The sequence below is a fragment of the Lepisosteus platostomus genome, chromosome 13 (genome assembly GCF_059453375.1).
Source record: "Lepisosteus platostomus isolate fLepPlt1 chromosome 13, fLepPlt1.hap1, whole genome shotgun sequence".
Lineage (NCBI taxonomy): Eukaryota > Metazoa > Chordata > Actinopteri > Semionotiformes > Lepisosteidae > Lepisosteus > Lepisosteus platostomus.
Window position 1 is genome coordinate 6,182,627 of NC_142623.1, and position 13,431 is coordinate 6,196,057.

The 13,431-nt window shown below is 38.5% G+C and overlaps 1 protein-coding gene and 1 long non-coding RNA gene across 5 annotated transcripts in view; one reads left to right on the forward strand and one right to left on the reverse strand.

The window, feature by feature from the left end:
- Window positions 1-6,804, forward strand: part of LOC148649743 (receptor-type tyrosine-protein phosphatase U) — a 221,022-nt gene extending 214,218 nt beyond the window's left edge. For all 3 annotated transcript variants that reach the window (XM_088602806.1, XM_088602807.1, XM_088602809.1), the window contains 3 exons: window positions 1,673-1,830; window positions 3,873-4,008; window positions 4,470-6,804. In XM_088602806.1, the coding sequence (XP_088458932.1) occupies window positions 1,673-1,830; window positions 3,873-4,008; window positions 4,470-4,532 (357 nt within the window). In that variant the 3' untranslated portion in view covers window positions 4,533-6,804. The remainder of the gene's footprint in view (window positions 1-1,672; window positions 1,831-3,872; window positions 4,009-4,469) is intronic.
- A 431-nt stretch (window positions 6,805-7,235) lies between these two features.
- Window positions 7,236-13,431, reverse strand: part of LOC148649744 (uncharacterized) — a 265,793-nt gene continuing 259,597 nt past the window's right edge. For both annotated transcript variants that reach the window (XR_015925921.1, XR_015925920.1), the window contains exon 4: window positions 7,236-8,406. This is a non-coding gene — a long non-coding RNA (uncharacterized LOC148649744). The remainder of the gene's footprint in view (window positions 8,407-13,431) is intronic.

Genomic DNA, 13,431 nt, shown 5'->3' on the forward strand with positions numbered 1-13,431 from the left:
GTGAGCAGTGTAGCTCCTTGACACCCAGCAAAAATTTAAAGCAGAATTATTTGTAATAAAAGAACTTTACTGGGGCAAATTCAGACCTCTAGATGTCAACCCACATTGACTAGAGGGGTTTATTCAAAACCTAAATACTCAACCTAAAGACTTTGTAAGTGTAAGATAAAAGATAAGTTAAAGCAAATGCCTGCAATAGATTACAAGAAAAAAAAGTGTTGATTGCATAAGTATGCTGACCAGGAACTCCACATTTGATGACAGCACCTTTGGCATGACATCTTCAATAACGAAGTCAGTGAAAACTACATACAGAACTTACTATTCCAGTACAGTTGGTCAAGAAGCATGCAGACCTTCTCCTAGTCATAATCTTGACCAGTCAAATGTGAAATATTTATCATGTGTATACAGCCTTCGGTGATATGAAATACAGTACAGATTTGTCTCCCTAGATTCTCTGCTACTCATTCTGTGAATAATGCAGCTGCACAGTTTATTAGTGCAAACTGCCCAGTCAGTGTGAGTACTCTGTGCCAACAGTATGCCTAACAGTCCCTCACTCCCACCCCCCAGCCTGTATCCTCCAACACCTCCAGTTTCATGCCTGTTCTCAGAAAACTGCCATATCAGCTGGTGTATCAGGACTTCCTTGTCAGCTTAGGGTCTTCTAGGAGGCGTCCATCAAACCCACAGAGAGAGGCTTAAGACATGAGAGTATGAACTCTGCAGCTCCTTCTGATTAGATTTGGAAGAAGGCTGTTATCTCACACACAGTACCACCACACAGCTCCCTAAAAATAGAACACTGGAGAACAGAAAATATCTAAGGAAATGTGTACTGTGGGCGGCATGGAGGCACAGTGGTTAGCATCACTGCCTGTCAGCACTGGGGCCCTAGGTGGTATTCCTGAGGTGCTGGCTGCACACAGTTTGTGCTGTATGTTCTCCCCATGTTCGCGTGCGTTTCCTCAAAGACATTTGACATTCTGGTATGTTAACTAGCTTCTGGGAAAATTGGCCCTGGTGTGAATGTGTTTGTGTTTGTGTTTGTGTGTGCCCTGCAGTGTAGTGGTGTCTCTTCCAGGCTATCCTGCCTTGTGCCCGTTGCTTGCTGAGATACATTCCCATATTGGGTAAAGTGGTTAGAAAATGAATGGATGTATATTGTGTAATAAACTAAAAATCAGTATGGGCTAGCTTAACTGCTGTAATTAACCTACTTTATCAACCTGATAGACAACACTTAGAGATGAAGTGCCTTTTCATTTTATTCACAACTGGAAAAAAGAATAGAAAATTAAAAAATTGGTCCCGTTAAAACAATTCTTCTTAAATATCTGGATTGAATATTATTGCTGTGAAAATATTACTTCCCTTAGTCAGAGTGCTCTGTTTTACTGTTCCAAGTGTTCAAAAGACTGAAATCTGTGCCAGCGGTCATGTTCCACCAGATGGCAACAAGGCAGATACATCAGATCCCTGAGGATATGATGGAAACTGTCTTTGATATGAAAGCATCGCTGAGCAAATGTGCAAACATGCTTTATGTTGAGTTAAATAAGTCATGAACACAGGACGTCATAGGGCGTCGGGCTGGGGAGGGCAGGTGTTTGATGAATCTAAGGTACAATAACTCTTGGTGCACTCTGACCCCTGTCTTCTCTCCCAGCTGCAGGAAGGTCACCTGATGGTGCGGCAGTTCCAATACCTGCGCTGGTCTGCCTATCGCGAGGTGCCTGACTCCAAGAAGTCCTTTCTGAACTTGCTGGGCCATGTGCACAAATGGCAGAGAGAATGTGGGGAAGGACGGACTATTGTGCACTGCCTGTGAGCACCTTACCTTATCTTACACAGACACCCATGAGTACTCATACAGTAAACACTGACTGTCTTCAGTAAATTATAATCCAGAGCAGCTGTTCACTATTCTTGCCAAATATTACAGAGAGTGAGCAGTTTATCAGTGCTGCAGATCTTTGTGAGAGGCTCACGTAGGAACATTAATAAAAGCTAACTAGTTTCTTCATCACACTAATAATTGCAAAAAAATATATATTTACAAGGAAAATAATATATGAGTGTTTTTGCTGTTCTTATGGATTTTTGGTGGGTAAGAAAGCAATAGTTGACAATTTAACAAAGTTGTAATTTTAAAAAGTTAGTGTTGTACTGTTTCAGGGCAACTTTCAATCATCATAAACACAAAGTCATACGATCATTCTCATAATACTGAGCCTAAGGGCCATATCATTGACCACAATACAGTCATAACATTGATTTGCAATGTTCATTTTCTCAGACAAGACAAGATGTACAATTTTAATTCCAACTGTTATCATGCTACTTACATTAAATCACACTGAAAATACTCTTCCACTGTTCTTGCTGGTTCTCACACATGCTTAAACAGATGTTTTTATTGATGTTGCAGACTCTCACGCTGATGATAATGAATCTTAGCAACTCCAAAGGCTGTTATTTTCAAACCACTTACTCAAATAAAAATCATTACGACTATAGCTTTAGCATATGTTAATGATATATTCTTCTGTCCAGTGGTTCTCTCAGAATCATGATACTGTCAATAGAGAGTCTATCATTTTCATGGAGAGTCTTCCTCATAGTTAATTCTGGCTGCACACAAGCAGGATTTATAAAGAGGCACATTTCCTCTCTCTCTTAATAGAGACTGCTGGCAGCTGCCTGCATGCTGCATCCATAACATCACAGATAAATTCAAACACTTCATTGTCCACTTCCAAACACATTAGCATTTTGTTATGACAAAGATAATTTAATGGGGAAAAAAAACAGAAAATTGGTGATTGAATAACCTGCACTTTCAATATCAAATGCCATCTTTCATCATCATGAATCCTGAATTGCGAAGATAGTGCTGGAACTGACATTTTAATTTTACTTTGCTTTGCTTTGGAAGTTGTACTATGTGCACTCATAAATACAGCTTTTGGAATTTTTCAGTGTACCTCAATAAGGGAAGATCTTACCGAGAAGGTTACACAACAAAAATGCTAGAGGCTGACAGTGCCAGTGATGAACATAAAAGGCAACATGCTGTTTGTGCATAATGAGGAAATATAATAATAAGTGGCTCACAAACAGCTCTAAATTATACAAAATGTCAATGATAAGAAGAAAATAAAATGTAACGAGGAATGTTTATGCTTATGGAAACAAGGAGGTCTTCTAATTGAGTGTTTATGAGAAAGGCAAATACTCCCATTATTTTAAAAGGTGCCCAGATACTTGAGCATGATTGTTTAATCGCCCTCACAGGCACCCCACATCAATTAGGTGTAACTCCCAGAACACTGTCAATTCTCCATTTCACACACCTTTCGAACATGTATTCACTCTGCTTATTATACACAGTTCATCTTAAACAAGACCTGTCTTTCACAGGTCATGCTCTGTGTCCCTGATCTCAGACACTCAATCCAGAGCCCCAGAGCATTAGCTATGACAAGCAATAATAACTCCCCTACTTCAGCAATCTAGGCTTTACCCATCCCCATTCACCAGTTTGGACATTCAACAGCCCTCACACCCTTTATTTCTTCAGCATTTCCTATGTTAAACATTCCTTCAGTTTTAAAATAACATGGGGCTGGGGGGGATTCAATTAAAATAATAATGACCAACTAAAGACATTATGAATGTTATTCATCATCCATTTCCATGACTGTTTATAAATGACCTTTGTTATTTGACCACTTGACTGTCCACTTTCCTCTGACCTGAAACAGAGGAGCACAGGGAGATGAGTGAAGGTGGAACAGATGAAAGCATGTGTTATGTGTTATGTGTTATCCTGGACTGAGTCTGGCTGTGCTGTTCTATTTGCTCAGGAATGGTGGGGGCCGCAGTGGGACATTCTGTGCCTGCACCACGCTCCTGGAGATGATGCAGTACCAGAGCATGGTGGATGTTTTCTACGCTGTCAAAACACTGCGCAACTCCAAGCCCAACATGGTGGAGTCCTTGGTGGGTGTCCACGTTTTTGCCGACTGAAAGACGCACTGTTTCTCTTGTCAATGATTCAGTTTAAAAAAACGCCCCCCCCCCAATTATTGATGTTATTTAGTACTGTTCCCATAAAGCTGCTTCGGCAAAGGTTCTGATCTTTGAAAACAAAATGTACTGAAACAAGATGCCATTCATTCCATTTGATCCAAGGATCTCATCCAGCTCTTTCTCGAAAGAAGCCGAGGTATCTGCTTCAACCGCATGGCTGAGAAGCTCGTTCTAAACTCCCTCAACCCTTTATCATTTATCTACCATTCTTTTCTACAATGAACTTGCACATAATCTAGATTGGAAGTGTATTTAAAACCAATAACAGAAAGCATGTCTTTACATTTCTTTACAAGAGTCAAAACCAATTGGCCCCATACAAACTCTAGAAATGTGCCTCTGCATCTTTAACATTCCTTATTCTTCCACAGGAACAGTACCGCTTCTGTTATGACCTGGCTCTGGAGTATCTAGAGTGCATGGAAGTAAGATAGCACTCAGCCGCACGACCCTGACCACAAGGACTCGAGACTACTGGCTGTGCCAAAATCAGAAAAAACACACACTTCGTTGTTTTTGTTACACTTGGATAATGGGCTTACCTGCAATTTCAAATGTGGAAAAAAATGAAAACAAGACATTTTTAGAGCCTCGCCTTCTCCTGTTCTCACCGGGCATCTCACCAGTAAATCGCTGGGATTTCCTGTCAGTGAAGAATCTTTGCAACTAATAACTGCCTTACTGCTATGTGTTGTTAAGACAAAAGAAGACACTGTACAGAACAGATGATTCCTAACAAAAAGTGACTTCTTTTCTATTATTATTATTACAGAGCTGTCCAGAGTCATGTCAAAGGTCTATTTCGAACCTAAACAACTTCTTGGTGCTTTGCACAGTTCACGTGTTTGTTGTGTTGCAGTGGACCAGACTCTTATTTTCTGCTTAAAGGAGGTGAGATGGAAAGCTTTTTTTCTGAGGGGAAAGTTTAACTTCCTGTCTTCTGTTGACAACAATATGGACATAGAAGAACCAATTTTGATGGACCCAGTTTTAGATTTTCCCCTCTTGTTTATAAGTGTACATAGGTATTTGCAGATGTTTCTAGATGTTACCGTCTTTAGTCCTGATCATCTTTTGTGTGTAAGTAAAGGACCATGTTCACAAGACATCAGCATGCCACTTCAAAAACAGGACATATGTTCTTTTTCTTCATAACACTAGTTTTGAAAGAACCAGTGTACTGTACATGGTCTTTAGAAAGACTACAACATTGTAACATCAAAAACACATGAAAAATTCCAAAGGGGTTTGAACTTTGCTACCTGAATCTGCCATACTGTATATTTGGCTTTTTTCTAGTCAAATAACTTTTCTTCTGCAGTGTCAAATAAGGCTTTGTGAATTTAAACGCCATATTGAACCCTTGATTATGTTTGGTCATTTTGTATTTATTTATTTGCTTGGTTAGATGCCTACACTTTTTGCTGTCCTGCTGGGGTCCCATCTCTCCATCTCTGCTCCAGGTGATGGATGCAAGATGTGGAACCAGTCCAAGCCTTTCAAGGCTTGATTAAATATCAGGTTTACTCACCTGTCTCAATCCATTAAGAAGTTCATTAGTTAATGATATGACTTAAGCTCTCTGCACAATGGATACTGGGTGTGCAGTGTTTTCCTTTATTAAAACAAATTGACAGACTGGACTGTGTCTTTTTGAACAAATGGGACTGCCGCTCTGCTCAACACAATTGTGAAAACAATGAGCAGACCTCCACCTTGACATCAGATTCACATTCCAGTGCATACGATTATGAGAATAAATGCGACTGGGCTTCATGAATACATTAACTAGCACTTGTACACAGTGTTATCAGTATGTAAATCAATTACCTTCCCATCTCCTAACCACCACTGATTGAAAAATCTTCTCTTTTTTGTGTAGTCTTAATTAACAACTAATGATGCTGTCTTGACATGAATTGATAAACAAATGACATGGTTCAATAAACAGACTGCCCCTCTAAAACTGACATCTTGATAAATTGATATACACTATAAAACATACGCAGTATACAATCTTACAGAACCCCAAAAGCCCAGGTCTGTCGAAAAACCCCATTAGAACAGCTGCAGTAGAATTCGCTTCTCACAACATTGACAGGCAAACCCCACAGATAAGTACAGACACATTGTTACCTTATTCTTTTGTGCTAAATGTGAAATAGCTGATTTCACGAAAGGGTTCTGAACCTTTTGTCAGGGGGAGCACAGGTGCGAATACTGCATAACTGCCAACTGCTAGCAAACCTACAGAGAAGACTATACTCTGTGTGCTTCTTTCTGATATAGTCCTACCCAATTATTTGCACATATCTTGTCAATTATGAATGTTTCCTAAAAGTTCTCCTTTCCAAAGGTCTGCCAGATAGAAATACAAAAATTCCAAGATGATCTTGATCTTTTACTAGTAATCTACCCATTTCATTCCAAAGATATTTTTCAATTTAACAGTAGATAAACAGTGATGACAGAATGTCAGCAAACCGTACTTTTTTTTCATTCCAAAGGTCTATTCATAATCCGGGTCGCACTAACACTGTAAAGACTTATTTCTTGTGGGTTTATGTATTATATTGAACCAATGAAACAAGGCTACTGTGTGTCCACTGATGTAATAATGAGACTTGGTTCAATGCTTTGTCCCTCATGGTCCAGGGAGAGAGTTCTTTTCTTAAACCAAGAGACAATAAAATGTTCAGAATCTGAGATGGTGTCTGTGTGACTGTTGTGTGTAGACACAAGGAACCATAAAGTTACTACATATTTAAAAATAAAAATTATTAATGCATTCCACTGTGGGTTCATGATTATCATGATTTGTTTTTGGTAATTTACTCCTCACTGAAAGTATATATATATAGTGCCCTCTTGGGTGCTTTCTGAAACTTTCTCTGTGCAATGCTGTTATGATAACATTGTAGTAACAGACAAATCAGTTCTGGAACATCTTGTATCTTTCTTCAACATTTTTAGAATTTTTAAGCAAAACACACTACCCAACCCATAACTTCCGCTGTTATATGTTATGATAAGTTTTGGTAGTGTACACAAAGATCAAATATGAAATACTTTTCTTTCAATACAGCTGAAGTAGTAATTTTGTCCAAAACATCACAAAAATTTTCATCACTTAAACATATTGTTTGCTGTTTTAGTCATTTACACAATTCAGCCTATTCTAATACATATACAGTGTGTACACTGCTGCACAATGAAAATGTCTTATGTTTCATGCCATTAGCTCATTTGCCAAAACATTATTTACACTTATATATTGTATAATGGTGAGCAGGTTGTAGATCATTTGATTGATATTGTTCCTTTGTATTTTGGATAACACAATACTGAGGCCAAGTCATACATGATTTTATAAAAATGTCCAGTGTTTAGTAGTGGAGTTAAAATGACAATAACGAGTTAAGAATCAAAATAAACAGCCACTAAATGTACAGTGTATTATAATTAATACTCACAGCAGGATGATCAGATCCACGTGTCAACACGGACAGGATTGTGTCAATGTTCAGGCAGAACATATCCAATGCTAATTTGGTCATATATATTTTTTATTTTCATAATGTCATGTTTTATCATGATTCTTTTATCTGGATTTTTGTTTGTAATTCTCTTTGATATCTGTGTTGACATTTTTATTTGAATCTATTTAAACCTGAGAGTAGAGTTCTATTATGCATCAGCATGCAGTGCATGCTTATACAGTATAAATTAAAAATACAAAATCTGGATTGTTGTTTGGATTTGGTACACTTCAGGTTATTCATTTGTATTTCAATAACTTAATGGAGGACAGTTAACAATCTTAAATGTTGGTCTACACACTGACCCAGCCAATACTTTATGGTTAAGGTATTAATCACCAAAGACTAGTGCTTTTAAAGAGCTAAAATCACAATATGCTCTAACCTGTGTAAGATACATGAAGAGAGACTAGGATAACAATGACTCTATGGAGTATGGATGTGCGGTTACGTGTATAATACAGTCTGTGAAAAATAATGAGAGTTAAATAAAAGACATAATGGGATGGGATTCATTCCTCCAGTTTAACATCTGAGAGGAACTTTTTGTTAACCAACTTAGTTAATAAAGAGTTAAGGACAAGAACTAGCAGAAGAAACTGTCTTCAATTGGCCAGCACTATGGGTCACTAATTATCTCTTGTGCCTCCAAAAGGAGCCTAGGACTCCTAGGGGCAGGGGCTGTTCACACTGTTTCAGAGTCCACATTCGGGCAAGTGGTAACAAGTGGTAACAAGTGGAGCTTCCACAGTCCACTGACATCACAGACCTGGCAGGGGTAAAAAAGAAAAGACAAATTAAGCTGTACATCAGGAGGACATAACCTTATATAAATTCTACTGGCAGTCTCCAGGAAAACCTAAAAGTTTTTTTTGAAAGTTTTTTCTTCTCTTAGAGACACAGGAGGGGTGTAATTATTATTCTTATTCATCTTACTCATACCCCCAAGAGCAGAAATTACAAAGGTCTGCTCACTTAAAGGGTAGCACTGGTGATATTAAATTAAATTTTGTGGTTTTTCAAATTAAATTCTCCTTGCCAGAAAACAGCAAAAACAACACAAAGACCTATTAAAATAATCATTTTTCACTTGTCAAGGTAATACATGTTATTCAGAAATATAATTTTACATGCTGTGTGACAGTAACTACCCTTACAAACATTTAATATACTTATATACGGCCATTTTCTAAGAAAGAAATGTCAACTTTTAAAATTTCAGATCAATATGTTCCAAATAAGACCAAACACTTAAACCTAAATTCTCAACTATAAAATAATGTACATATACTGACATAGCTAATCAGACACTTAGATCAGAAGGAAAGAACATCTATTGAAACTAATGTACAGAATCTGGATATGGGATATTAGTAATGGGTAAAGTGTACTGAGTAAAGAACAAAAACTTCTCAAGATCCATTATAACATCAATAGCTGATTAAGACATTTTAACTCTGCAGCCTTGCAGCTCAAATTTTCTGCAGTGAAGAAGTTAGAAAAGTTAAAAAAAGAAACACGTTAACTACCTGTTAACTTCTGTTCTCCCAATAAAAGCTTGCTGCACTGAGGCATTTATTGCCTGCCTGAAAGAGCCTGTTATTGCTCAGCAATAAGCAGGATATCTGCCTTCATAGCCTGACAATCTTGACCATCTATGTTTAGGAATGGCCTGGATGCCACAAGTCTGCTCATAACTGCAGAAAACTGGTGTCATGGTGACAGAAGTGATAATGTCTGATGTGACCTTTATTTGCTGGATCATGTAATTGCCTGTACACATGATACTGATGTTTCCAATTATATATGCATGAACATTTAATTTTACTGGCTTTATGAGCAATGGATGCAAATCTATCAGACTGTGCATGTAAATACTCAATACATCTAAGGCAAACTCCAGAGGCAAACAGGAAGCACCTGTTGTACAGTAAATCCTCGCTTTAATGGATTTCACTTGAAAGGGTTTAATGGACAAAATGTCTGCAAAAAGGTCCATTAAAGGACCATTATTTTTCCTCAAAATATCACTGCATTATTCCAGCCCATGGCATGAAGTTAAACGATATAAGCAATATAAGAGGGCAGCGAACACTGGGAAATCTCTGGAATAACAGAATGAAATCTGCTCTCAGGAATTTGGGGGCCTCCTGAAAGGCAGTTACAGTTTTAACACTGGTGAATGGATAGAGCAAAACTGCTTCATATCCTCAATCCTGATTTTGAGTTAAAAAAGGCATGCAAGGATAAGATGAACGAAGAGGACAGATTAGTTTAGGTTCAGTAAGCATACACTGTATATAGTACAGTATATATAATGTTTTCTCATAAACGAGTGGTTTTTGGGTCAAAATATCTCATTGGTATTTAATGGACAGCTAGCCATTTCCCTTATTATTCTGGTTAAGTGAGGGCTTATGTATTTTCATGCCTGCATAAAGGCTACCCTCCAGTTATTTGTCATCCATTTTTGTGCAGTGGTCATTCATAGCTTATGTGTCTATTTATCTTTAATAATGAACTGGAATGCCACAAGGAAAGTTACCATCTGACATTTAGTATTCCAGAAATATGTGGAAATGACATCTGTGGCTTTTAAAAACACTTATGTAAAACCACTGTGGCTGAGACAGATATAGCTAACAGCCATATCACCCTACAACTCACAACTGGCAACTCACTGAAGCTAAGCAGTTGTGAGCCTGGCTAGAACCTGGATGGGAGACCTCCTGGGGGGCACTCACTCTGCAGTCTGTGTGGGTCCTAATGCCCCAGTAAAGTGATGGGGACACTATACTGTAAAAAGGCGCCGTCCTTCGACGAAACATAAAACCGAGGTCCTGACTCTCTGTGGTCATTAAAATCCCAGGATGTTTCTCAAAAAGAGTAGGGGTGTTACCCTTGGCGTACTGGCCAAATTTCCCAGTGGCCTTTACCATTCATGGCCTCTTAATAATCCTCATCTATGAATTGGTTTCATCACTCTGTTCTCCTCCTCACTGATAGCTGACAAGTGGAGGGAGTACTGGTTCACTGAGGCCGCTGTTGCATCATCCAGGTGGGGGAACACATTGGTGTTAGTGGAGGGGAGTTCCCATTACCTGTAAAGGACTTCGAGTAGAATGTCCAGAAAAGTGCTATATAACGTAAGGATTTATTATTAGGAGGGGCTTGTTCAGTGTAGAGGTGGAGCCCTTGTCTAAGGGTGACGCGTTACCTTGACAACCACAGCTGAGGTGGCTAATTCTGGATTAGCAACAGCTGTGCGAGCTGATTAAGAACAGACTGAACACTTCCATGGAGGGACTAGCTAACAGGACTCTTGTCCTGAACCCCTGCAAGGGGAGGCATTACAGCAACAGTCCCGGAGGGGATTGTGAAGAAAGAGCACAAGGCCGTCTTTTTTTGTTTTTTTCTCCTCCCCTGTCTTTGGGCCTCACTCTCTTTTTACTCAAGTCTGGACCCCGCTAAATAGGGACAGTCCAGCCTGGAGGCCACTGTTCCAAGTGGTGTATTTTTCTTTTTCCTTTTCTAATTTTTTTGTTTTTCATTCTTTTTGCTGACCTCACACCAGTGCCTCAACCCCCCCCAACAGGGCGTTAACTTTTACCAGTGTTCACCGTGGCCCCTCCCAAGAACCCACATTGTTGCACCACGTATGATCCAACACCTAATAAGGTAGAAAAAGACCAACGATTCAGTTAGCAAGAAGATACTACATGATGTGAGGAAAAAACTGTTGGGCTCTCAGCACAAAAAGCAATATCAGGATAATTTTTAATTAAAACACAGGAGCACTTTGAGTTTGGTTACTGCATGTTACTGACATGCGCAAATGTCATTATTTCCATAGAAATGAAAGAGAACTGTGCTGGAAGTTTGTATTCCAACACAGACAATGGCAACATATTCACTCACAAGGAGTAGTATCCTAATCAGCATTACAATAATATACTAATATACTATGCTGACACATACAGTACTAATATTACATTAAATTTACTCCAATACAGTGAGCTTCAAAGTGTACATCTTTTTCCCACAAAAGGTTTAGGCAGAGACAGAAACCCTCCATTTCAAAATTAAAGCAGTTCAGCACATATGACAAGTATACTGTATATGTGGAAGATTTTTATGACATTAATTTTTTGTCTTTATGATTTTAGTCTAACACTAGCTTGCACTAAAATGCAAATATATAAGAGCCTATAATTCGTTAGGATTGACACATCTGCTTCATTGTGTAAAAAATTCTGTATGCATCCAACAAAGTACTGCACTAAACTTCCCTAAAGCCCATCCCTACAGACCAACATTACCTGAGAACTGATTGCTAGGTTGGGCATAACCCCCCTAATTCACCTGCCTGGCTTTGATTGATAGAAACCTGTGCCAAATGACAGACTGAATGCCAAAGCAGACAGCTAGCAGCAAACCTGCAGGCGATTCTTACAAATGGCTTCCATGGATCTTGATTAAAAACTCCCTTTGGTCAAGGTACAATCCTTTTCCTTTAACACATTCGATGGCAGAGTAGATGCACTGTACCGAGGCTGAGCTAAAAAAAAGTGCTGAGATAAATGAGATCATTTAATGGACACACCAACCTCCTGCCTTTATACTGCTTATTAGGGACCTAGTAGAGTATATCCATTAATAATATATTTTGAAAAAAAGTGTACAATATACTGCTTAATTCTAGCAAATATTCAGTCTTCAAACCTTAGAAATAGTCGAGTATGTCAAGACAACCCATTCAGAAGCATCAGAGCTCTCTTGTACTGTATGTGAATGTAAGCGACCCTAACAAAGTTTCTAACTATAAACTCAGGGACTCCAATTAGATTCAAAGTTTTACAAAGTGTTTCAAGGTCTAATAACTTTATACAATTTTACCTTATTTCATATTTCCATAAATACCCCTTTTTTGACATTCTGTGTGAAATAAGGAAGAAAATATCCACTGTGCCTTATTATTGTCAAGTCTAGTATTGTACCAAGAACAATAATATCTCCTCTGGCTGGTATAAAGTTAGTAACTTTTTTGAAAGGCTATGAAATACAATATAAGGACAAAAAGTAATAGAATTTTGAATGGAAAAAACAAAAACATAACTTGATTAACTTATAACCAATAAAAGAGTCTTTACACTGGGAAGAATACTGTGCTTTTTCCTCCAGGCTGATGTGCAATGCATTGGTTCAGTTCTCCATGCCCTCTGATTCCTGCACTGATCAAATACTGAAGATTAGAAATGCAGACCCCACTTTCAAATGGAGGATGGTGGGGTCTTCAACTGGGCAGGTCTAGGCCATTGTTGGCTCAATAGGTGATCAAAGGCCCCAAATTAATGACAGTGGCAATAAGCATCACTTTCTCCTCCTGATTTCTGTTCAAGAAGATATCAAACTGCAGCTATTACATCTCCATTTCTTTACAACAGGTCAGCGTGAATTATTCAGAGGGCTGCAATGTGACCCTTTGTTTGTGCTGCAAGGTGAGCTAGTTTAATTAGCAGCCTAAGCCTCCTCTGTCTCCCCTGGGTAATGGGGGTATAGGTCTGTCTGCAAGTGAAACCCTCTTTCCAGGTTGGTGACATCAGCTTCCCGCTGTAACTTTCTCTAGAGATGTCTTAGGTGAGAAATTTTAGCTGTGAGCAAACCATTTTTTATTCATATATTTACATGACCTTTAAAAAGAGTCCTTTGATTGTATGCATCTGAGTAGCAATGATTATTGCCCATCCATGTCTTTAGGATAATATTTGGGAATTTATGTTGTTGGTGCATCTCC